Source organism: Notolabrus celidotus, chromosome 2 (genome assembly GCF_009762535.1).
Source record: "Notolabrus celidotus isolate fNotCel1 chromosome 2, fNotCel1.pri, whole genome shotgun sequence".
Lineage (NCBI taxonomy): Eukaryota > Metazoa > Chordata > Actinopteri > Labriformes > Labridae > Notolabrus > Notolabrus celidotus.
In genome coordinates, this window is record NC_048273.1 from 18,383,501 (window position 1) to 18,408,384 (window position 24,884).

Sequence of the window (24,884 nt, forward strand, 5' to 3'; positions counted from 1 at the left end):
CCTAGTGTTTCTCAGCGGATGGGGATGCTTGGTTGTCATAGAGATGACCTCATTAGCTGAGAAAGGCCACGTGATGCGTTTAGAAAATGTCAGGTAAAAATGTAAAGGGCCTTCATTTAAATTTTATTTTGTCTATTCTTTATTCACAATAATGGTAATGGTCAAGAGTAAACCTTTACACCAATACAAAAGTTTTCTTTGAAATAATATAAATATAAATATATTTACAATAAGATATTATTTCCTGTCTAAGAGCCGCGGAGAGGGAACATGTATTTTCACTTCTGTTTTAATGTGCGTCACATGAAGGAGCCTAAAATGAAAGTTTCCTACATCAATGAATCAGAGCAGGTTTAGAGGGTGGAATGAGAGCGTGTGGAGAGGGTGTGTGACTTTGTTGAGAGCAGTGTTTTGGTCAGGCAGTAGTAGGTGGACGGGGGGAGGACCCGTGAAGTCTGCGCTGGCCGGGAAGTTAGACGGAGGAAAAGTTGGATCAAGTTTTGTGGCACAGAGGTGGAAACTCGCCGCGAGAAGACCCACGGTCGGTCAGCTGCAGCAGCCCGGACCGCGGAGGAAGATGGCGCGGCGCTGCGGCCGTGCCACGTCTCGGTTTACTCATGAAATAGAAAAATGTCCCATAAAGATATCAATATGTGCGGTTTGGATGTGTTTCTGTCTTATTTTCCCATCCGCCGCGGAGGCTGGACTCTACTCCGCTTCTGACCAAGTCATCTTGTTGAGTAAAGAAAATGCGGCGCAAGTTTTAGTGAACTCCTCAGCAGCTTTTGTTGTGGAGTTTTACGCTTCGTGGTGTGGACACTGTGTCGCTTTTTCTCCGGTTTACAAAAGTCTGGCTCGAGACATCAAAGGTATGTACCCGCAACAAGTTACTCAGTAAGTATGAGTCTATTATAATCATAAACCACGTATGTTGCATTGTTTGTAATCTATTTACATAAAAGCCAGTTCGACATTTATGGATTCTGATTTATTTTCCCCATCTGTAATATTGATATGGTAACATCTTCCATTTGTATCATATGCATGACCCAGAATGTTGTTGTTTTTTATCAGTTAATTGGAGCATGTGATTTAATAATTATTTTTTTTATTCTGCTCTAGCACTAGCTCACAATCACATCCTCCAGCTGAATTTTTGTGTTTGTACCTCACAGACCAAAAGAAATATCACACAGCCATGAGAATAAATGTTAGCTGGAATCAGGCCTTAGTCATGGAAGTATTTCAGTTTATGTTTCATAACCCTGACCCACACACAGTCAGCAGCAGCAAATTATCTCTTATAGTGTCTCTGCTTGATACAATAATGAGGTTGATGAGGTGTGTGGACAGGTTAATATGTTTGTTGAAGAAACTAAGTGTCTAGGTTATCTCCCTTCATGTGCAAATAGTTGTATAAGTGGTGGAAATCAAGCTTGCAATCCCTGATTAGTTAAAACAAAGTCAGGGTGCTGTCATTTTGGGGGGAGGGGCACTTGGTTGACACTCATTCTTGAATGATTAAAGAAATATTGGCACACTGCAAAAGCACAATAGGACTCTTCCAGTGTCATTGGACTGGACACTAAATATTTACTCTCTCTCTCTCTCTCTCTCTCTCTCTCCTCTCTTTTTATTTGATTTTTCTTCAGAGTGGAAGCCTGCTGTGGATTTAGTTGCAATAGACTGTGCAGACAGGGCGAACATGAAGGTCTGCACCGATTTTGGAATAACAGGGTATCCCACTATAAAGGTATAAACAGCTGTTCAAACACAGGCTCACATTTGTTTTTGTTTTCTTTGTTTTTCCAAGAGCTAGATTTCCTATTTTGGAAATGTATTAACCAGGGGCACGTGATTAAGAGATGAGAATGATGTTTGCCTCATGAGTTCACTGTTGCAGACATTAGAGTCCATAAAAAGTCTGGAACTGTTTTTTCTTGGGGGGGTTTCGCCACAATATGATTCAATCAAATAATTCTCACTGTAATCAGTGAGTAATAAAAATAAAAGAACAGACAGGATATTTTATGAGCAGACAGAGGTAAACTTTGACACAATGTGACACAAAAGTGATGCTGACCTATAATGAACCTTTTGGATGTTGTTTTTCAAAGCAAACATTTGATTATGTAACGTGTAGTAAAATAATTTATCTCTTAGACAGCCCTGATTTGCTGTTTTTTCCTGATTTATAAAAAGAAAAGCATACAGACTGTTGACAAACTTCTCTATCCTTGTTGCAGGAATGAATACAATGCTAACTAGACTATATTTAGATACATTTAATTTCTTGTCCCTTCAATATTCATGCATATAATGTATCGGTTTCAAATTAGTACCTGCCTGTATTGGAACCATCAACAAACATTGACTATTGTCAAAAACTGTGCGTTGAACAAATGTCAGTAGATGATGTGTACCTGTTGTGTCCCATCAATGTAGTCGTTTATTCTGGGAGGAGGTTTTTTTATTGGGCTGAAGAAGGCACTTGTAGAACAACTCTGGAGTTACAGGAGAGGGCAAACTTGATGCTGTGCAGACATGTGTGATTTTTTTTCATGGTCACATGTCAGACAAAATGTCAGCAGTGTTGAAGCATGACACTGTCTATGAAAAAGGTCAGTGACATGTAGTTTTTAAAGACATGACTGTGACACTTTAAGAGGAGGAAACACTAACAATAATTTGAATGCGTGAAATCTAGTGCGTGAAAAATAGACAAAGAAATGCAAAGAGGGAATGAAAATAACTGTCCCAGCCTTGGTTTTTACAATAAAACTAGACTCCTTTTCTTAAAGGGGTTAATGTATCTCTGAAGCCATGACTAAAATATAAAAGATTGGGAACAGATACTGCAGATTCAACAGTCAATTTCCACTGCACTTCAACTTGCATGATCTGCAGCCTACATTGAAGAAGTGCTCCAGCTTCCAACATCTGCATTAGTATTTGTATCCTATCTGATTGGTCAGCATTAGTGTGTGTTTGCTCACAGTCCCTGTCTCTCTTCGCTGTCATCTAGCGAAAGCAGTTGAAACAAAGAGCTCCTTCTGTTTGAGCACACAATGGAGCTTTAACATCTGCGACTCATTTTAACCAGGAAGGATTTAGGGGTCAAGGCGGGCAGAGGGGAAGCTGCCCCCCCACCACCAAACATTACACAACATGGCTTTGGTTCTCTCATGGCCGTGTGAGCGCCTTCTCATCGGATCTCTCTTTCTCTCAACTTCTCCCTCTATACAGTTCTTCCATGCTTATTCAAAGCCTGGAGCAACAGGACAGCCCATAAGAGGTACTTTCAACACTATTTGTATCCCTACAGCCACTACAATACACATGAAAGTCAGTCAGTTTTGGTAAAAGTCAAGACGCTCTCTCGTGTAAATTTCTCCAACAGAGAAAGAACAGCTTATGCATTCATACTTTTAAATATTTAGTTTCTTTTTTAACTAAGGTCAGCTGGTGATATTTGTTAAAACTGCTGATACAGAAAGGATATAATGGAGATATTTGTACTCATGCTCAGGTCACCAAATAATAGATTTTTATTACATTCAGGTTTTCATCGAGATGTTATGTGGCTTCGTCACAAGATCATAGACAAACTAGAAACCCACGAGGAGCCGTGGCCCCCGGCCTGCCCCCCACTGGAGCCCACCAGGTAAAAAAAACAACAAGAGAAGAAGCATACAGGCATGCCTAGTTTTGTAGTAAAATGTAGTTGTTTCATTTTTCTGATAGAGTAAAGGCTCATCTGGCCTCTTGAGGATGGCTCTAAGTCAATTTGAGAGCTTCGAATTTGAATGCTGAAATGTACAGGGGACATAAACTGTTAGAAACCTTGCGAAAAAATTGTTTTGGCCTCTTGAGCTTATTCTCCTATAGCTTATTCATTCATTACAACTGTATTGGGGTAGCCAGTTTGGCTTAGTGGTTGAGTTGCACCCCATGAACAGAGGCTATGGTCTTTGAAGTGGGCGGCTCAGGTTTGATTCCAACCTGCAGCCCTTTGCTGCATTTCCTTCCCCCTGCTCTCTCCCAGTTTCCTGCTCTATCCGCTTTACAATCCTTACAATGAAGGCATTAAAGCCCAGGTATGAAAGCAGAAAAAAAAATGTATAGGGCAAATAATGGGGGAGCTTTTGATCCAAAGAAACGTCCCGTAACATTTCCTCATTTCATCTGATTTTTTTATGTTAGTAATAAATCATTTGATTTGCTACCAAGCAGGTATTAGACATAAAGCACTTGATTTGTTGGTTTAATAAGTCACCTCAAGTTTGTAGCTTGTGTTCAGAAATACGGAACAATTAAGGCACTCCTTAATAATCAAAGGAACCGTACTACTGTAGTTTTTAGGATTACAGAGGGTTCTTCTTGTCAGCTTTCTTTTCTTATAATAGAAATTATGAGAAAACCCCAAAGTGTTCTTGTATCATGAACAAAAAATCAGAATTAAAGCTGTTCTTTTCACCCCTCAAAATAACATTTCCAAATGGAAACATCACGCTTGAAACCAGATATTGCACCAGACCAGAGTAAAGTGGGTTTAATGTTTATGATTGTGGGTGTGAGTGCTCTTTTCATAAGAGTTGTCTTGCGTGAGGATAAAGGAGATCAAATAAAAAAATCACAGACACTCCTCTCTTAATGAGTCAAAGCCTTCTCTTTCTTATTTTAGAACATCCTGTTTAAAATAAAACATGTTAGTGACATTTGAAGTTCCTCAAGGCTTACAAAGTCTGGGTCTAAAGACTTGTTTGTTCCTTTTGTGCTCCTCTCTCTGTCCAGCCAAGCAGAGCTCGACAGCTTCTTTGAGACCAACAATGTTCAACATCTTGCTCTGATCTTTGAAGAGAGTGGTTCCTACGTCGGCAGAGAGGTACCAGACCATGTTTCTTTCGGCCTGGGCTATCTATTTTTTTCTTTCATAGATTTTCCATCAGCAGAGGAGACGAGCTGTAAAAAATAACTAAAACAAGCTAACTATCTACACACAGGTACCACCACGCAACTATAAAAACTCTACCTTCAGACATACAGGATATTCTGCATAATCCAAATAAAGAAGTTTATCTCTGTTGTTCCTTGAATCTTCATTTACCTCTGTGTTATGTACTGTTTTCTCCAGGTAACTCTGGACCTGTTGCAGTTTGAAGACATTGCAGTGCGGAGAGTCCAGAGCACCGAGGAGGCTCTGGTGACCAAACTGGGTGTGACTGAGTTTCCATCCTGCTACCTTTACTATCCTGGAGGAAACTTCACAAGACTCAAAGTGTGAGTGTGTGTGCTATTCAACTGCATGACATAGTTCTGTGTGATAAGTGGCATCTACTGGTTAATGATGAGGGTCTATCCTGAATAGTTATATAACCATTTCCTGTGAACTGGATTTGTGAAACTTGTTCATGTGAACATACTTTGCATGCTTGACATCTGTCTGACCCACAAAACTAAAATATGCATTTTAACTTTAAGAGAGAGATAATCCTTTATTCGTCTCACAACGGGGAAATTTAAGTCTTACAGCAGCAAAGTAGACAGTGCAAAAACAGTATAAAGTAAACAAGAGCATATATAGCAACTATTAAAAAATGTATTAGCAATTCAAGATAAATAAGTAAAAATAAGCATATCTTACGACGTACATATACACAACTAAATAAGTACATTTACAATATTTAAAACCAGTGATGCGGTGAAAAATGTGCGCAGACTTGTAGCATAGGTATAAAACAATGTTCAGAACAGAAGATGATTGCTCTAATGAAATTCCTTCCCCATTCTCCTCCCTTGGGAGCTCTGACCAACTTTCCCCCCACTGGAGGTGTTTTTTTGTCAGAATAAGATTACAACTGGGTGGGTGTCTTTTAACTTTACTGTAGTCTGTGTTTTCAGACACAAAAATATAAAAAAAGCAGTTTATAGCTGCATTTTGTGGTGTTATGCTGCTAACGAAGGTAACAGGAGAATGATGTCAGCAACAGTGTAGACTCTGTCTGAAGGTTTTTATTGTCCACTTCTTTCCACAGCAGCTGCTTTGTGACGGCACTTGAAACATGACAAACCTACTTTGTAAATATGCAAATAGAGGAGGGCAGATTAGGACATAAAGCCGTTGAGCAGGAACAAGCGCCTCCTCTTACAGGATGAAACAACGTTATTTAACTTCACAGTAGAGCATCCAGAATTATTGATTGTTTTCAGAGACGTACAAGACTGAACAATGGGTCACAGTTGAAGGACTGTATTGCCACTGTTGTCCTTGGGTTTTTCCATCTAGTGTTGTCTGCAAGCAGCAGTCAGGATACGTTTGTTTTAAAAAAGCAAGATGCAGTATTTTGAAGCTTTAAATGTTCAACTTTACAATATTTATTCATTTATTTTGAGTGAATCAATGTGATTGGAAGGAAAATATTTGAAGTCTGCTTACCAACATGTTAAACTTTTTAGAGTAGTATTCATTTAGCTTGATTTCAAATACACAAACACGTTTATTTCCCTGTGGTTTCTATTGTTACAAGCATGACAACTCTGCTTTCTGCAGAAAACCTTCATGGTGTGCTCATTATCTGAACCCTATTCATGAGAATACTTTTAAACATCTGGCCTCTTAATGGGATCAGAGCATCAAAATCGTTCCCATTATTCACTTTCATAAAGCGTCGCTGATCATTCCTCACCCTGCAAATTCATCTGCTGTTCTCTGCCTCTTTGTTTGGCTGTTTCAATAACTTGGCATGCAAAGAGGACTCTTTTTAGTTGACAAATGCAAAAAAGGAAATGATTTATTGCTGATTTATTTATTCACCCTCCATCTCTCCCCTTCCAGCCCCCCTCATCTCCATCACTGTACAGAGGGAGGTTTTTTAATTTCTTGCATGAAAACAATGCCATTGCTTTTCTGGCTTCACCTGCCAAACAAGCCCCCAGCCGCACACGGCGACAGATGGCCTCCCATCATCACTGAATGTCTGATTGATCCTGGGAGAGCGGAGTGTGCCTGTGTGTCTGTCTGTGTATGTGTGTGTGTCAGCGTGCAGGGGCGTCTCACATCCGTCATGCATGTAATGTGTGCTGGTCCCAGGTGTATGCACCCCCCCCCCTCCAAAGCACACCCTGATGTCTGCCTGCCTGCTTGCCCCTGGGATCGCTGGATGAATGGCTCTCCTTCCACATCTGTACACTCCCACCAGACACGCAGGTGTAATTGAGTCCCGGGCTGGTGTGAGTGAGCGTGGGCCCAGAGTATCCATCCTCCTTATTACCATCCTGCTCCAGTTTTACGATGCCCTCCCTTTCTCTCTCGCTTCTCTCTCTCTCTCTACCCCTGACAAGTGGAGAAAGCAAATGAGAGGAGGATGTGAGGGGTGGAGGGGTACAGAAAGAGAAAGCGTAAAGGAGGGAGCTTAAAGGCTTGGGTTCCAGTTGCAGCGTTATTGCACGGCTTAATGGTCAGCGATCTCACTCTCGGTTCCACGTTTCCACTGGCACCATCTGCTCAGTATTTGAAATGCATTCCCGTAAGTGTATAAAATATACGGTCGCAAAAAAATCTGGTCATAAAACATTTTTTATAGCGGTGGACTGCCGAAACAAAAGGTTGGAGTAAAAAAAAAGTATTTGTTGTTGAGGTCCTTTGCAGTTTTAAAGCCAAGTCCGTGATGCACAAATGTAAAAACTTAGTGCACACCCAATGACCAAAAGTTTGTGGGCAGCCAAACATTACACCCTTCTGTTTCTCTGACATGTCAATATTCTGCAACAACAGCCTCCACTCTGTTGTGTCAACTCAAAATAAGTTGTTTTTTTCTGGCCGCAGATATTTTTTTGTTTTTAGGCACAATAGCAGTAAAGATGTTTCCATAATTTTGGGTGGGGATTTCCAATGAGCATCTTTTCAGTTTATCCTGAAGACGTTTGATGAGAAACTTGATCAAGTTTGAAGCACTTTGCAATAAGAATCCATTAATGGAGAAGAAGAAGAGGTCCAGCTCTAAACATGTCAGCCCAGAATGAAAAGTATGTTCTACTGTTTAGTGTTTTTTATTTTAAATACTCATTGTCTGTCTCACTTGTCCTCTCCATCAGCAACATCGAGGCCCGTCATTTCTACTCTTACGCCCTCCAGAGGCTGCCAGGGGTGGTGCGATCAGGAAAGCCTCCACCGGTCATCAAAGACGTCCACATCAACAGCACCGAGGAGCCCTGGAGACTCTTCAACAAGTATGAACAAATACTAGCTGCATAAAGTTATCTATCTCAGGTCATTGTTGTCATTTGCTCTCATGAAGTTTGTTTGTGTTTGTGCGTGCTTAGGTCCAGGGTGTACATGGGAGACCTGGAGTCTGCGCTGCACTACTCTCTGCGTATGGAGCTGTCTGCTCATCCTGTCTTCAGAGGACAGACCCTGACTGCTCTGAAGATGTACATCTCTGTGCTAGTTAAGGTAAAGCTACTATTTAGAGCACAAACAAACACACAGCTCATACAAAAACAAATTATGTTTAGTGTTTATGGCTCATATTTTTTTCTCGTGATTTCTACTTTTTTTGGATCGTATTTTTCTAAGTGTTGATTTGGGATTTTTAAAGATAATGAAAGCAGTTCAAAACTGAATGAAGCAAAATGTCAACAAGAATCCACATCAGAGTTTTGAATCCGAAAATAAAACTAAAACATACTAAATAATAGTTATCAAACACATGATCAGCAGATCATTCAACTTCCCCTAACCTCCTCCTTACTTTCTGCGATCAGAAACTTTTTTCCTCTCTGTTTTGCTCACCAGAAGAAAGAGATTTGTTTTTAGAATACTGTTGCAAAATTAGTCAGAGCATATTTTCTCTTGTCAGAGTAAAATCTGATTTCTAGTGTTTTGTTTCCATTGAAAAAAAGTTTGATTTTAGTGGATATTAGTTAGAAAATAAAACTTATAAGCCTTAAGGTTCAGAGGGTAAAATGAATATCCACTGGCAGGAGTAATGTGTAGTTACAGCAGGTCACCAGTAGATGGAGAGTGAGACAGCAGAATGTGAGCCCACACTGCACATTGGTGCTGTTGTATTTCTGCATAGACTTTAAAAGTAACTCTTCATAACATGTTTTTATTGTCAAATCCCTTATATTATTAGTCAAATTATCCAATTAATTATTTCCACAAATGCACATTTGTTTTTCTCTCAACACACTTGCACACTTGTACACATTATTGAAAGCCAGAGTGGATGTCATTGACTGGAGCTGGAGCACAAAGACTCTCTTGGGTGTTGTTGACCCTCTTGATGTTGGCTCCCAGGGGGATTGAAGCGTGGCTGCCAACCACTCGCTGCCCACAGAGTTTACACACGCTGATAAGTAGCAAACCTTCCTGGAGTATTTGTATAACAGCTCTGTCCTTTCTTGTCATGACAAAACCTATGTTCTGAATTATCCTTAAATCTAAAGTGTCAATCCTTAAGTTTCCATTTTCAGTTCTGCTTTCTCCCCTATAAAAGATAGAAATGTCTTGTCATACTTTTTCCACCTTTGTTTTATTGATTAACTATAATTCATCATGTTTTTATTTCTAGCTTTTTTATTTTTAGCTTTCTCCTCAACTCATCACATGCCCACCTTGTTCCCTCTTTCCCTCTGTCTCGCTGAAGTGTGCCAGTCATGCAAACATGTTGTGATGATGAGGCCTGACCTGCTAGCCCTGTCCCTATTGGCTACGCACCAGGCTGTCTCACTGCTCCAGTCTGCCACCAATCTCTCTGATTATATCTCTCTCTCTCTCTCTCTAGGGAGGCGTTGTAGCAAGCGAGTGTGTGTCAGTGCTTGAGCATGTATGAGTCTGTAAGTGTGTGTGTGTGTGTGTTTGGGTGCTGGAGTGGGAGGGGGGGATACCGTGGTCTCCCATTAGCTCCAGTTTGTTTAGTCAATAGCAGCAGGTCCCTGTGGTATTTTTAGCCTGTCCCCCTACAAGAATGGCCCCGCTGCTCAGCAGGGCTTTGTGCAGCTGAGGAGGCCGGCATTGTTGCAGCAGACTTGCGACAGTCCTGGTTGTCATTTGACTGAGCGATACCACAAAGAGGCTGAATCCTTTCAGTCGGTCGGCTTGTTAGGATCAGTTTATGTAAGACAAGCGAGCAGACTGTGAATCAGAAATGGCACAAAAGGAGATGAAGGCAAGCAGACAGTCTTCATAGGAATAAAAAACATTTTGCTGAAGTATCTAAAGATACAGTTAACATGTTAAATATAAAAAGATTTAATTCATGTTTTCAAGTCCTTACTTTTCCCTTTTGTAGTCAGTTTCTCACTACATTAAAATAACTGCTGTTTGATGAAGAAATGCTCTCTCAGTGAAACCAGTCTGTCTTCCTGATTACCGACACAGTGTGTGAAAATCTGACACCTGAACTCCCTGAGTGAGTCATGTGACTAAATTAGATTAGAGAGAAAGTGAGTCATGACATTGTGACCTCAGCCCATGTGTCATCACTTAATGTTGATGACACATTTCCTCACCCATGACGCTGGTACATTTTTATCCAAACAAAATTATCTGTGGTTAATGCATTTGCATTCATGATGCCGTGTATTTGCATGTGTGATGTTGTCCTTATTTGTAGGGCAGATGTCAAGTGTTATAGGTGATTGGACAGTTTTTCTTCTTTAGCTTGTTGGGAGTGTGAAACTATCAGATGTTTTTCAAAATTTATTTTAGATGAAAATAATTTACAAAAGTCAATAAATAAATCAATTAATTATTGTATTGAAAATCTTGAGGGCTTTGTCTGTGTGTGAATGTATTTTTGTCTCCTTCTCCCCATGTTTAATGTATTGTTAATCTCTACTTGGTCTAATAACTGTAATTCCTTGAATACTTTTTCTTCCTCCTTTTTTCATATCCATCCAACATCACACATCCCAGACATTTCTTCCCAGACATCTAAACACGTGGGTTGTTTTGTTTCTCTCTTTCCTTTTTTTATTTTGCATCCAGCCGTTATTTTTACTAGATTTACTGTCTTGTCAGGCTGAAGCCGGGATTTATGAATCCTCTACATGTATATGAGGATTAGAAAAGTGGATCTTGGGAAGCATGAGAGCATTACAGCAAGGTTTTTAAGGATTACACCTCTATCCTGCTTTTCTTGAAAGAAGCCCTTCAGCCCAGAGGGGACAGAGGGCCGGGGAATAAAACAAAGAATTAAGAGGGGGGCTTTGCTCTAAAAGGACATAGCCTTCACCCTTCTCACGCCAGAGCTCAGTCATGTCATGGTGCTTACATGTTACCAGACATGCATACTATTTTTAATGAAACCAGCTGTGCATGTAATCATGGATGTTTTGCTGTTTTAATAAGCAAATCCCCCGAAGAATTGTTGATTATTCGTCTGTTTTCAGCTTTAGTGTCCTCTAAGTGACAGTAAAAAAAACAAGTCTTGCCTGGTTTCTACTGTGTGGCATGTGTCTGCAGAGTCCAGCCGGGCCTGGTCTGCCCCACTGAAGCCAACAGATGCCTCCCTCTCGGGACACTCACCGCAAGGAGCTTGTGGTTTCTCAAGTGCTGCTGATACTAATCGGATCAGAGATGACATATTGCCGGGGTGAAGGGGATTGTCATGGTGCAACTGGGATGGGGGCAGGAGGGACACAGGGTTAGAGTGTGTGTTTGTGTGTTTTAAGATAGAGACAACAGCGTTAAGCAATGTGTTATTGTGGTGTTGGCGTTAAAATATACAAAATCTTTAAAATTTGAACAAAATATGAAATCGTTCTTGTGGATGATCAGTAATCAAAAGTATTCTAAATACTGATATTAACTTTATAATCATTACAGGATGTGTAACATTTTGGATATCAGAAAGATGGGTAGATAGATGGACATTTTTTTAAATCATTACCGGAAATTCCTTTGTTACGACAGCTACAATCGCAGTCTACCACATCTAAATCAAGAATAAAAGCATATTTAAGCCTTAAAAACTAAACATGAAAATACGTTATTTTTTAAAATGTACACGAGACAATGTAAGATATCTGTGCTATGAAATAGTGTCCAGTGTTCAAAATCACCTATGTCGCTAGAGTATCATTTGAAAGGCTTCATTTGATACTTAAAACTGACACTGCTTCCAAAGTGGGACACTAACCTTTGCATTCATCAAGGTGATAAGTGTACTGTGGCTTCATGTTTGATGAATGCCTCATTATTTTTGGGATAGTATTTCTAAACTCCTCTGCTTTATGACCGCTCAAGTAAATTTAACCTGTCCAAATTCTCCATGTGTATATTCAGCTTGCTCTATCTTTCTTTTAATGCCTGTCACCCTTTGCTCTAAAAAGCCATGAAACATATTTGGCATGTGGATTGACTTTGTGCATCATCAATGATCACAATCCGAGAGTCTGACGGGGAGATTCGGAGAGAGAAATAAATGTAAAATAATAGAAGCAGTGATAAAGCAGGGCAGTATGACAATGACAGAAAATATTTAGTTCAAGAACCTTTGTTTTTGAGGCTGCACCAGGCCTAGGGATCTCATGAATAGTGTTGCTTTGGTGATGCTGAGTTAAACCCATTAGCTTAAAACACCTGCGCTTTCTCTTCTGCTCGAATTCATACGGCCGTTTAATGAGCTTTTCTGACTGGTTGACATCCAGACCTCAGATGGCCTAAACCTATTATACCACTCTCCCAGCAGTGAGAGAGGCCTTTGTCTGCTCATACATGCCACCTTAAATGATGTGTTTGTATGTAGGAAGTATTTTCCGTTGTGACAACATAGACATCTGTTTTATCAGATTTTTTCCCCATATGTTTGAAGTGACATGTGTACATGCTTCCTAGTTGAGCTGGGGATCTCAACACACAGAAATACCAAACTTTGTATAAAGAAACATTTAACCCCTCACTGATATTATTTTACATGGTGGGATACAAACCTAAGTGTGGAAATTCAGACTTTTATACCCTGAAACATTGTTTTCTGTGTAAAATTTTGTGAGGGGTGCCGCAGTGCAAATGGAGGACGCAGAGCAGCACTCTGTTCGTCTTGGACCAGGAGGTCTTAGCAGACCACTGGGGGGTCTGGATCAGTGGTCATGGTGTAACACACGGATCCTGTTAGACTGTGATGAATAGACGGCTGAGCTGGAGGCCGAGAGCAAGTTTGTGTGTGTGTGTGTGTGTGTGTGTGTTTGCAAGTTCACTGCTGTGTTCTGATGTATTTGGAGGACACATTGTTGGAGCTATTCATCCAAATGTTCGATTGAAAACTGCGTTGCCTGTTTTATCTGGAAGCAGGTGTTTCGGGTGCACAACGGTTTTGTACAGTCCTCATGCACTTTAACAATAACTTTGATTGAAGAAAACATTGTGTAATGCATTGATGTCATTGCTTGAGAAAATATCAAAATAAGTCAATCAGAATGAAGAGATGCATCAGTAGGGTTATTTTGTCCAGCCCCAGTAGATCAATTGCCACTGGTTTGATAATCAAAATCTATTCATTGGCAAAAATGCCAAACCTCTGTGCTTTATGTAACTTCTTAAATGTGACTCTTTTCTGATTTTCTTTTAGGGATGCACAATATTATCGGCACTTTATCGGTATCGGACGATATTGGCTTTAAAACGAACTATCGGATATCGGCCAACACGCCAATATCCGCTGATAAAATTTATCGATAAAATAATTGGCTGCTGCACACATGTTGGGCTCATGTTTTAAGTTAAATTTGAATTTAAGCAGCAGTATGTAAGGTACATGTAGCCAATTGTGAAACTGGATACATTTGCCCTGGTTGTGGGTATTGTTGTTATGATTGTGTCAGGGAGAGCATCATCCAAGTTTTAAGTAGGATATATCTTTTTTGTATGAATTTTGTTTGAAAGCAGTTGTCAATAATAAATATGCAGTTTTAAGTATTAAGTATTTTTCTTATTTTGCACAAGAAATGAATATTACATAACAAATGTGATAAGAGTATCACCATAATACTGTACGCTAATTCCAATACAGAAGAGAATTGATGGTCTCTGCAATTAGGTGTGCGGAAAAAAGTATCGGCATCGGTAATCGGCTAAATGAGGTGTAAAATATCGGCGTATCGACAAAAAATCCAGTATAGTGCATCCCTGTTTTCTTTTTCATTTACATGATCAAATTTGGATATCTATAGAAGACTTCCCTCAGGGTCTGGGGAGTCAAAACTGGAATTCCACAATTTCCTGGCATTTCATGGACAAAATGGTTTATTAAATGATAATTGAAGTATTCAGTGGATAATACAAAAACATTTGGACTAAGCCACGGTTACCATGGAAGAATTCTGTGTGCCTGTTGTTGAAGGTTTGGAAAAAACTTGATCCCTCTGTTGTGTCTATTTCTGGGAAACAGGACCATCATTATTTACCACCAGGCTTACACTGAGAATACGCAGCACATTTAGCTGAAAATGATTTAAGTGCTCTTTTTATCTTTACTGTCTGTACACTGAGGACATCAGCTGTTTCTATTGTCTGTGCTGCATGGTTAAAGACCTGTTTGTCTGTGTCTGCCTTCACTCTGTCATCACCGGTCTCAGACACACATCAGCTGGATTTCCGCTTTCTCTTCTGTCTCCCAACTCTGCTAGTTACAGTGTCATGTTTCCTTCCAGCTGTGGTTGTAACCATGGTTCTTTGAAAAGATGTAAATACACAGCAGGGGAACACACTGGGTACACAAGTAACTAAGTGGTTGTTACTGGCTTAGGACATGGATCTTAATGGGGGAAGAGGCTTAAGCTCAGCTGCTGTCTCATTTACTTGGCGTCTTTGAAGATGCTGAGAAATGAAAAACACGTTTTTATATGTTGACTAAGACATGAAAACAATACTCATAGATTAAGTTGATAAAAACAAATAACTGGAAGATATGCCGAGTTGAAACATGACCTACATCTTATTTGTTCTAAAAAAAATATGACAGTGCTTGAAATTAACATGTTTCCCTCTCTCTGTTGTTTTTTAATCTACAGTACTTTCCAGGCCGTCCAATTTTGATGAACCTTCTAAAAAATGTGGAGACTTGGTTGAAGCAATCAGATGAGGAGATTTCCTATGACGCATTTCGAGAGATACTGGATAACAAAGCACAGGTAAGTCAAAACAGAGCAGTACAGACAAATGTCTAATAAGTTAAGACATTTTGCATCAATGTTGTGACGGACGTCTCCTTTTTTTTTGTAAAGCCAACACACATAACTTTACTTGTTAATTTCTCATCTTTGGTATAATTTTAGTATTCATTGGATTCAGAAGTGGTACATACATACTTTTTTCATGGAGAGAAGATGAATGTAATTAATATATTTTTGAGAACAAACCTTGTGTTTTCAAAAGGACAGAAAGGCTTACCAGACAGATAAGCAGTTGCAGGGAAACCAGAAAGCAGGGCCTCAAAAAATGTACCCAGACTGATGTGATGTGAGGACGTCTGTCGGGGAACAGCACGTCACTCCACTGACAAACCAAGGTCACTTGTCAGTCTGGCCACTTAATCAGTTCAAAACCACCTCTGAGGCCACAGTGATGCCTTCTCTGTCGAAGATATGTCAAAATATGATCTTGAAATTTTCAATAAAAACACATAATGGATCAAATAATCCAGGTATTTCAATATGTACTTTGTCCTTGTTTCTGAGCCAGCACATACATCTGAGGATCTATGTGCTGTTGTCTTTGGACTAAAGCCTGCATGCCTCCAGTTTACGCCCCCATACAAATTGAAAGAGTCACTTACTTACATCATTAGCTCTTAGCAGGCAAATCAATTGATCAATGAATCAATGAGAAGGTATGAATAGACTTTGGCCCAGAGGAAATGGACTCTGCACACACATGCATACACATACAGAAAATCTTTACTATTGACATGTGAGTAACCCTGTCAATCACACAAGTGATGGTGATGCAGTGTGGCGAGAGAAACGACTTTATGTCAGAGAAAATATGTTATTGGATTCAACTGTGGCGTGTGGTTAGAGATCTGGATGGCTTCTGTTCATTAGTGGAGGGCCGAGCCATTAACCTGGGATTGACTTCCTATTGATCAAGGAAACTACACGGAACAGCTTTCATTAAGTTGCACAGGTTGGACGATGTTGTAAAGATTCTACTTTTTTAGAGAGTCTCTGGGATTTAGGGAATAACTCATTTAAGGATAGGGCTGTTGTTATTCAACATCTCTGTGATTATCGACAAATCCAGTGAAAAGTTTCTGCCTCTCAATTCTTTTACAATCCCCCATGTCTTATACTGTGGCACTTTCCCCAAAACATAATCACTCCTGTTGAGGATGTATCAAGTAGTGTTAAAAAAAAGTCCTTAAGCAACTGGGAATTGTACTTTGTATTAGAAAACATAAATACAACTGTTCACAAGGGTTTATAATGCTTGTTTGACAACATGTGGAGTATGAAAAAAGTCCTCAGTGATCTCCCATTTCATCAGGAGACACTATTCCCAGTTACATGGAACAATTGTGAACAGCAGCAGTGAAGTCTGCTGTTTTTACAAGAGTTGATAGTTAATAAACGGGACAGTTGAGGTCCCATATGAAACAAACCAATTTAGCCCAATATACGGGATGTCCCGGCTAATACGGGACAGTTGGCAACCCTAGTTTACCTAGCTAGCTAAAGCAGTAAATTATCTTTTGAAATAGCTAGCTATAGTTATACTTGAGAAATTAAAATACCCTAAGTACATGGATAAATACATTAACACTAGAAGTAGCTTGCTTAAGTGATGCATAAACATTTATTTTGATAGAGCATGACTAAACAGCTGAAATTGCTAGCTTAAGCAAAACTAGAACGACTAAAGGTATCCAAAGTATGCCTAAACAAAAGTTGAAATAACTAGCAAAAAATAATGAATTTATTCATCATTTAGTTTTCAGCTAGTTAAAACAAATTAAAATGCTAGCTTTTGTATCTAAAAATGGTTGAAATAGGTAACCAAAGTAATATGTACACATTTGAGGGCTAGCTTAAAGCAATGCATGAAGAGTCAAATAAGCTAGCTAAGGTATGGAGTACAATTTGAAATAGCTGGCTAAATAATGTTATGTTTGAGAACATGGCAAGGGAATGCAGCACAGAGGTTTAAGCAGTATCAGGCTTTAGTTTAGAAAATAATACTTCTTTGTATGATCTGTTGCATTTTATTTTTTTCCTCTGCATTTGTTGAAAATAAGAAATATATATAACGTGATTTTTTTCCCTTTAATTTCCTCTTCCTATCTTTGTGTCTCTCTCAGTCTCCAGACGCAGCTTTGCCTGATGGCGTGCGGTGGGTGGGCTGTCAGAGTTCACAACCCCACCTGAGACGTTACCCATGTGGGATGTGGACTCTCTTCCATGTTCTTACTGTTCAGGCCAAGAACACTGGAAGCAGAGGTACACACACAATAATTAAAAAGAACCATTTAGTGTTCATGAAGACTTGGGGGGACTGAGGATGAGGGCTTTGTGAGGCTTTGTAAACACTATAGTTCAGGAATGCTTGGTCCTTTTTTCACGCTGACCTAATTCAACACCACACCAAGGAAACACTAGACAAACACACAGAAACTAAAACATATAGCTTCATGATTTTTTTATCCTGAATTCTTTGATGTTTTTGTCCTATGTTTTGTCATTTTGTTGCAGCTAAAAATTGAGCCTAATTGTGGCTGTGTGAAAAGGGATTATGTTAGATTAGTGGAATGTGAGTGGTTAATAAAACAGGCAGATGACCGGAGGCTCCACTCCTGTCAAGGACAATAATCTCCCTTCAACTCAAACACACACACACACACACACACACACACACACACACACACACACACACACACACACACCCACACACCCACACACCCACACACCCACAGAGGTTAATCCGGAGGTTTACGGACCATCATGTGACCTGCAGATGGACTGGCCAAAATGGGCGTCCATCTGGCCCCCCACAGACCACCAGCTTTATAGACATACACTCACAATACTGTATAGTATTCGCTGTAGAATGAAACTTCCTTCATTCACATAGATTATGAAATCAGTGAATGCATTGATAAATCTTTGAACTTATTTTGAAATGAAGTCTTCCTTATTTTTCGTAGATAGCACACACACACACACACACACACACACACACACACACACACACACACTCACACACTCACACACACACATGCACACATTCCCAGACACACTCACACTTTCAGTTTGGTTCATCTGAAGGTCCTGTTAAGCTGAGAACAAAAGCAAACAGGTTCAGAAAAATATGTTTGCATACTGTCAAAGCCCTGAGACAGCAGCCTGGCCACCATTCACACAGAGGGTTTACGGCCTTTAATCTCCAGATTGGTTTATCCCCTTCCTATACTGTATTCGTCTCGATATGGGTTAACCCAGCTCTCTGTGACTCCTGGCCCATATAACCGTGGGAATCCAGGAAGCTGTGGGCCTGCACTTCCATTAGCAAGCTTTCAGGATACAACACATTTCAGTGTATTTCAGAGACAACCAGCTTTAAGGGCAGGTGATTGACCGTTATATGCAGGAGATAATGACCTGTTGTTTTATATGTTGAGACGAGGTCATCTGTGGGATTTTGCTTGAAACCCACTCTTCCATCCTGTTTAAGGGAACACAATCAGGACACAGAATGAGTGATCAAAATGAGCGTGGGAAGGCTTTGTGATATTTCAAACGACAAATGCAGCACATATATTTTGATCATATTGCTGGCTCTCACTATGAACTGTCTTTCCGCCTCAGATTCTCAGGAGGTGCTGAATGCAATGAGAAACTATGTCCACCACTTCTTTGGCTGCAGGCCTTGTGCAGAGCACTTTGAGAACATGGCGAAGGAGAGTATGACCGAGGTGAACACGTTGACGTCAGCGGTCCTGTGGCTTTGGTCAAGACACAATCGTGTCAACAACAGACTAGCAGGTAAGAGTCCGACACAATCATCTGTACACATAGACTGTATAAAATATGGACGTAGTATCTGTGACGTCACCCATCTGTTCCCGAGAGCTGTTTTGAAGCCAATCGACGGCTGCAGCCATATTGGAAAGCAGAATTCAACCAGGCAGAGTGTGACGTAAAGGGGCGGAGTTTGAGCCTCCTGGCCAACAGCTATGTGTTCCAGCCGGGAGTCAATTCAGTCATGTCTTTATTTGGGCAAAAACTCGTAATTATAATATCTTCTGAACTGTTGCGTTAGAAAAAAATTCACCCCTTGTACAGTGTGTGCCGATAGAGGAATTAGGCTGTAAACATGTTTATTAATGCTGCAAAGATCGTCTTTTTCCCATTCATGTATATTGTGGTTTCCAGTGTTTCTGCAGCCAGCCTCAAGTGGATTCTCAATGAATTGCAGTTTATAACACTTCTGCGTGGGCTTCATAGTTTGAGACTGGCGGGTGCCTCTTGTCTGTACAGTCACCTGTAGAGAGTTCTCTTGTGTCACTTCTCAGCAAACGAGTAACTAACATAGCTGTATATTACGTGTATTACAGTGACAGTTGGGCTGAAATTTTTGGCCTGTGCAGAAAAAATGCACAATACCTAAATTGGTATAACAATGTCAGGGGGCAGGTGAGACAAAACCTTGGTGTGTCCGAATTTCCACTTCCACCAACAACTTTATTTATGATCATATGAGCACTCATATGACTTGAAAATGAAAAAAATCAGTGAATCAATTAGCCTTTGAATGGAATATTGATTAGCAATTGATGAACACCAACATCAGCTTCCCAAAAAAAACAGAAGGATGTGTTTCAACATGAGTGATTAGATACAGTGTTGTAACTGGGATGGATGTAGTGTAGTCTAGGTCCATCTCATTCTAGGTTCATAATACACACTGTAGTGTTTTAAGCCATCTTAGTCCTCCCATTTTTCCCAACACATCCTTTCTTCTTTTCACACTTCTCTTCTCTGTATCCCAACTTCCACAGTTTGGGATCTTCATCATTTTCATACCCTATTCAGGGGGAGATCTTTCTTTAGATCCAGTTTCCTCTTATCGGCGGGCAGTCTTTGTAATACGACTTAGAGGGTGAGGGGAGGAGGAAGAACGGATCCTCAGATCAGACACCAGCTGTCACCCCGTCTTAGTCCTTCGATTATCATCTGCTTCTTCCTCACCCATTTTCTCCTGACCCCCCTCTGCCACCTTCCATCCTTCTCACACCCTCACCATCCTTCACACACACCCCACACGGCACCCCACTAGAGCCTCAAGATTCATTGACCATCCTTAAGCTTATCTCCTTTAGTCTTTTTCCCCCAAATGCTGCTCTTGCACTTGTACCTTAAAAATCCATAGCTTCATTCCACTGCAGGATTTTTATATTTGAGGAATCCATTTGAACTAAACATAATTCCTTCACTGCTAAATTTGAGTTGGTCACACATAGAAATCAATAAACGTTAATAAAAAGTTAATAAACGTTAATAAAAAGTCTTGTCTGTTTTGACCTAGCTGTATCAGCACATTAATTCGACATATCACACCCAAGTGTTACAGGTCCTAAGTATCCCTCCTCCCTCATCTGTGTTCATATGATTTTATTAAGCACAGAGCTGTCATTAACAGCTCACTTTGTTAAATCACTGTCTTTTGTTTGAGGAGACTGCCCCCTCTTCTATCTCTGGGACAGCTTGTGTCCTGAACAGCAGGGGCCAGAAGGACACCCGTGCCCGCGTGTGTCTGCTCCCCAGACACTTAAACACTATTCAACCCTCCACCTCCATCCATCCATCTTCTCCTCTTGCTCTGTTCCTGCGGCAGTCCTTCTCTCTTTCCACTCATCATCCCCAGGGACTCATATCCTCCGCTTGACAAGTAATAGCCAAGCATCCTCTCAGGATGGGTCCCCCAGGAACCAGCCCTCTCTGCCCACACACACACAAACACACACATACAATTCCCAAGGTATTGTGTGACAGCAGGTGGCAAACACCATGACACAAGCCACACACAGGCTCCCCCTCCTTTTCCTACCCTCCCTTGCACACACACACACACACACACACACACACACACACACACACACACACAATCGCAGCCTTTCCAAGCACAGGTCAAGTTGTGGCGTGTGGCAGGGGGAGTTAGTCATGCTAGAGGGTGAGTCGGGGTCCACAGGGGATAAGTCGGGTGAATCAGAAGGAAAGAGAAGGAGGAGTCGAGGGTTTGGCTGTGTTTGTAGCAATGAGCGTTGTGTCTCCCTGAGGACAGCACACTCCATCCCTCCATGCACTCAGCCCCTCCTCTTCCCTTTGCCTAAAGTGGAGCTCTTTAGCAGGCCTCCCCGCCCCTCCTTTCAGGAGCAGCCATGCATGAAAGAGCAGCTATTTGTAAAGCAGCCCAACAATTAATTTAGCTGGCAACAAAGAGGCCCCAGGGCCCTCGGCCTCCTTGCAGCAGCAGAATTAAGAGCGGTGGCAGCTCAGTCCTGTTGCTGCTTGTCAACAGGCTGAGACTGATTCACATTTCTACAGACAAAACACCTCAGCAGGCAAGGCCGCTCTGAGGACTGTGTTCACATGCAGCACTGCTTACTGTGTACAATATGTGCATTTGTGTTACAGAACAGAAAAGAAGAAACAATTCACCAGCACTGATAATTACAAAACTGAGTGTCATTTGAAAATGTTCAATTTTTTTGCAAATTTTATTTTAAAAATGTTTATTTTTTCCCTTTGTGATGAAAAACAACTGACATATAGGAACCTCACTATTAGTCTAGTTGGGTTATTAAGGGTTTTTTACTCCTATTAACTCTTTGAATGTTACCGCTTCACTTCAGATCTTCACACCACCTGTACACCAAAATCTGTCACATTTCTGGAACTCACCATCAGCAGAGTTACCTTTGCTGTCAGCTGTTCATGTTACTTTATATGTGTGGTCTTGGTTCACAAATGTGTAGCATCTCTTTATTCAAACCATACTTTTGATATCACATGTTTTTATTACATCAGTCATGCTAGTTGCTTTATTTACAGTTTGATATGACAATCTTTCTCAGAAAAAAAAACCCTATTCCATTCAAAAAATGTGTGAATTTAAAAACTAAAGCTCCCCTACAAAGCTTATATTTTCATGAAGTGAACACAATTATGTAAAGAATTTGATGTATTACTCTGAAATCAGCAGGACTTTGACTAGAATTAGACACTTACTTTCAAACAACAAAGCAACACAAACTTTGGATCCCACAGATCGAGTTAGTCAGGGTTGACTTTGGCTTGAAGTCAGTGCCACATGTTGGAAAACTAATCCCAGCAGCTGGTTACCCTTACAGGACAGAGCTGTATGTCTAAAATTCAATGTGGTGCATAATATTTACAACAAAAAAAATAGTATCCTGATGTGGTATCCTAATGTCCCGTTTAACACCACAGTGGATATATATTCCTCTGTGGTGTCTGAACTCAGAGAATGAGAAACTATGAAGAAACCTGAAGACACCATTGAAGTCAAATTTTTCGAACCAATGATTTTTATTTTTTGGTAGCTTGCCAATTTCAACTTTCTTTTTGCTTTTATTTGCTCTGTTTTGTCATGTGCCTATAACCAAACTGGGGATAAATGTGCACACTAACCACCTGCTTTGATTTACATTAACTACAAGATTTTAAAACTAGTTTGGGGTTGTTGGGACCTCTTTGCAGCAGATACATTTGTGTCATATTCATGAAACCACTGGCGACCGACCCAAGTGTTAGATTTGTTATCCAATAAACAGGACCCATGTTTTAGTTTTTTGTCCTGCTTATTTAAATGAGCATAAAACGTCTGATAGCATCTGTACTCCCCGGCAGCCACAACGGCTCGGTATGCAGGGCGGTGCATCTGATCCTCACTTACAGAATTAGTGCTGAGGAAGCTAGTTTGACGTGCTGAACAATACATATTTATACTCCATGAATATGTATGAGCAGTGGTGATGACATCTCAGTGACAGGCCATTGTGGCAATCTCAATCTGGCTGCTATGGCTAAAGTCACCCTGGCCACAAACGTGGCAAGCTGATTAGAATAAGGAACGAGATCTGAGGCTTCTGGGGCGTGTGTGTGTGTGTGTGTGTGTGTGTGTGTGTGTGTGTGTGTGTGTGTGTGTGTGTGTGTGTGTGTGTGTGTGTGTGTGTGTGTGTGTGTGTGTGTGTGTGTGTGTGTGTGTGTGTGTGTGTGTGTGTGTGCGTGCGTGTGCGCGCATGTGTATGCTCTTACCTGCTGAAATGTAAAAAAGCCCTCACATACACCCACAGGCTGCAGCCCATCCAGGACACAGTAAAATTGATGTATCCTTTATGTAAAGTACTATATGCAGAGTACATACACACATGCATATGACTGAGATTAATCTTGAGCGGTGGAGGGAGGAAGGAGGATGGAGGTGGTGGAGGATGTAAATTGACAGTGTTGTAAAGTGACAGACCTGCTGCTGCTCTGCCTTTCCCCCATCTTTTCACACATACACATACACAAAAGGACACATGTACACACACATGCACAATAGCCTGTTGGTGACAACAATCAATTTACTACCAGATACTGCCCTGGGGTTGTGTTCTTGTGGGCATTTGTGTTGTGTGTGTATCTGTTGTGTTTGTGTCTGTTGTGTTTATGTGCATACCCGTTCCTCTGCCAGTCTATTTGTGTGTGTGTATGTGTGTTTGTGTGTGTGTGTGTGTGTGTGTGTGTGTGTGTGTGTGTGTGTGTGTGTGTGTGTGTGTGTGTGTGTGTGTGTGTGTGTGTGTGTTAGTGGGCAAACATGTTAAGGGAGAAAGTTCTCATTTCATTAGAAGGGCAGCTCCCCTCTGAGGTTTCTGTTGCTCTCATGTTCAATTTGGAGATTGGACTTTGCTTTCAAAGGGGTGTGAGGGGACGAGCCAGGTGCACCAAGGTCTGCCGCCTGAAAACAGGGATTGTGTGTGTGTGTGTGTGTGTGTGTGTGTGTGTGTGTGTGTGTGTGTGTGTGTGTGTGTGTGTGTGTGTGTGTGTGTGTGTGTGTGTGTGTGTGTGTGTGTGTGTGTGTGTGTGTGTGTGTGTGTGTGTGTGTGTGTGTGTGTGTGTGTGTGGGGAAGCTGTCCACTTTGGCCACATCTATTATCTCACCACCCCTCCCACTGGGACATCCCAGAAGCCCATTGATCATTGTTAGACCCTGTCATACACACACACACACACACACACACACACACACACACACACACACACACACACACACACACACACACACACACACACACACAAAATATCATTCCCTAGATTACATTCTCACAAACATGGACAAATGATTTACATATACACACTTAAAACACATACATACACATATGCATATAGGCACTTAGAGTTTACGAGCTCTGTGACAAGATCAAATGGGTTCAGCACAGATTGCATCCAGTCGTCAAAGCACTTACATCCTCCAGTCAACGCACCGACAAGGAGAATAAAAGAAAAAACAATGGGCGAAGCAGCTGACTGGGTGTTTTTATGTTGTGTTTTTACCTGAATGTATCAAAGACTCTGGATCCATGCTGTGTTTTCTCACCTTGTATATCAGCTGCTAAAAGGTAGTGAGGTGTTTATTAGTTGAGAAGTGAGAAAGACTGACAAAGATGAAATAGATAAAGAAATAGGCCTCTTTAGTAAAGTACTAAATCCAAAGAACTGAAAAATTGAAAAGGTTCAAAAAGTAGGTGCATTAAAGTCTCACATGAAAAATACTATATGCAGAATAACCTCAGTTAAGTTTGAATTGCCTGTAGAGGAAATTGTATCTGTAAGCATCTGACTGTAGGTTGTACCTCAAGAACTATTTATATTGTTAG

At 40.7% G+C, this 24,884-nt stretch overlaps 1 protein-coding gene across 1 annotated transcript in view; it reads left to right on the top strand.

Annotated features, from left to right (window-relative positions):
• The first annotated feature begins 285 nt into the window (after nucleotides 1–285).
• Nucleotides 286–24,884, top strand: part of qsox1 (quiescin Q6 sulfhydryl oxidase 1) — a 28,263-nt gene continuing 3,664 nt past the window's right edge. The window contains exons 1-11 of the mRNA XM_034712188.1: nucleotides 286–869; nucleotides 1,653–1,753; nucleotides 3,247–3,295; nucleotides 3,562–3,664; nucleotides 4,795–4,885; nucleotides 5,135–5,280; nucleotides 8,095–8,229; nucleotides 8,323–8,452; nucleotides 15,019–15,138; nucleotides 17,304–17,442; nucleotides 18,808–18,984. Of these exons, the coding sequence (XP_034568079.1) occupies nucleotides 338–869; nucleotides 1,653–1,753; nucleotides 3,247–3,295; nucleotides 3,562–3,664; nucleotides 4,795–4,885; nucleotides 5,135–5,280; nucleotides 8,095–8,229; nucleotides 8,323–8,452; nucleotides 15,019–15,138; nucleotides 17,304–17,442; nucleotides 18,808–18,984 (1,723 nt within the window). The 5' untranslated portion in view covers nucleotides 286–337. The remainder of the gene's footprint in view (nucleotides 870–1,652; nucleotides 1,754–3,246; nucleotides 3,296–3,561; nucleotides 3,665–4,794; nucleotides 4,886–5,134; nucleotides 5,281–8,094; nucleotides 8,230–8,322; nucleotides 8,453–15,018; nucleotides 15,139–17,303; nucleotides 17,443–18,807; nucleotides 18,985–24,884) is intronic.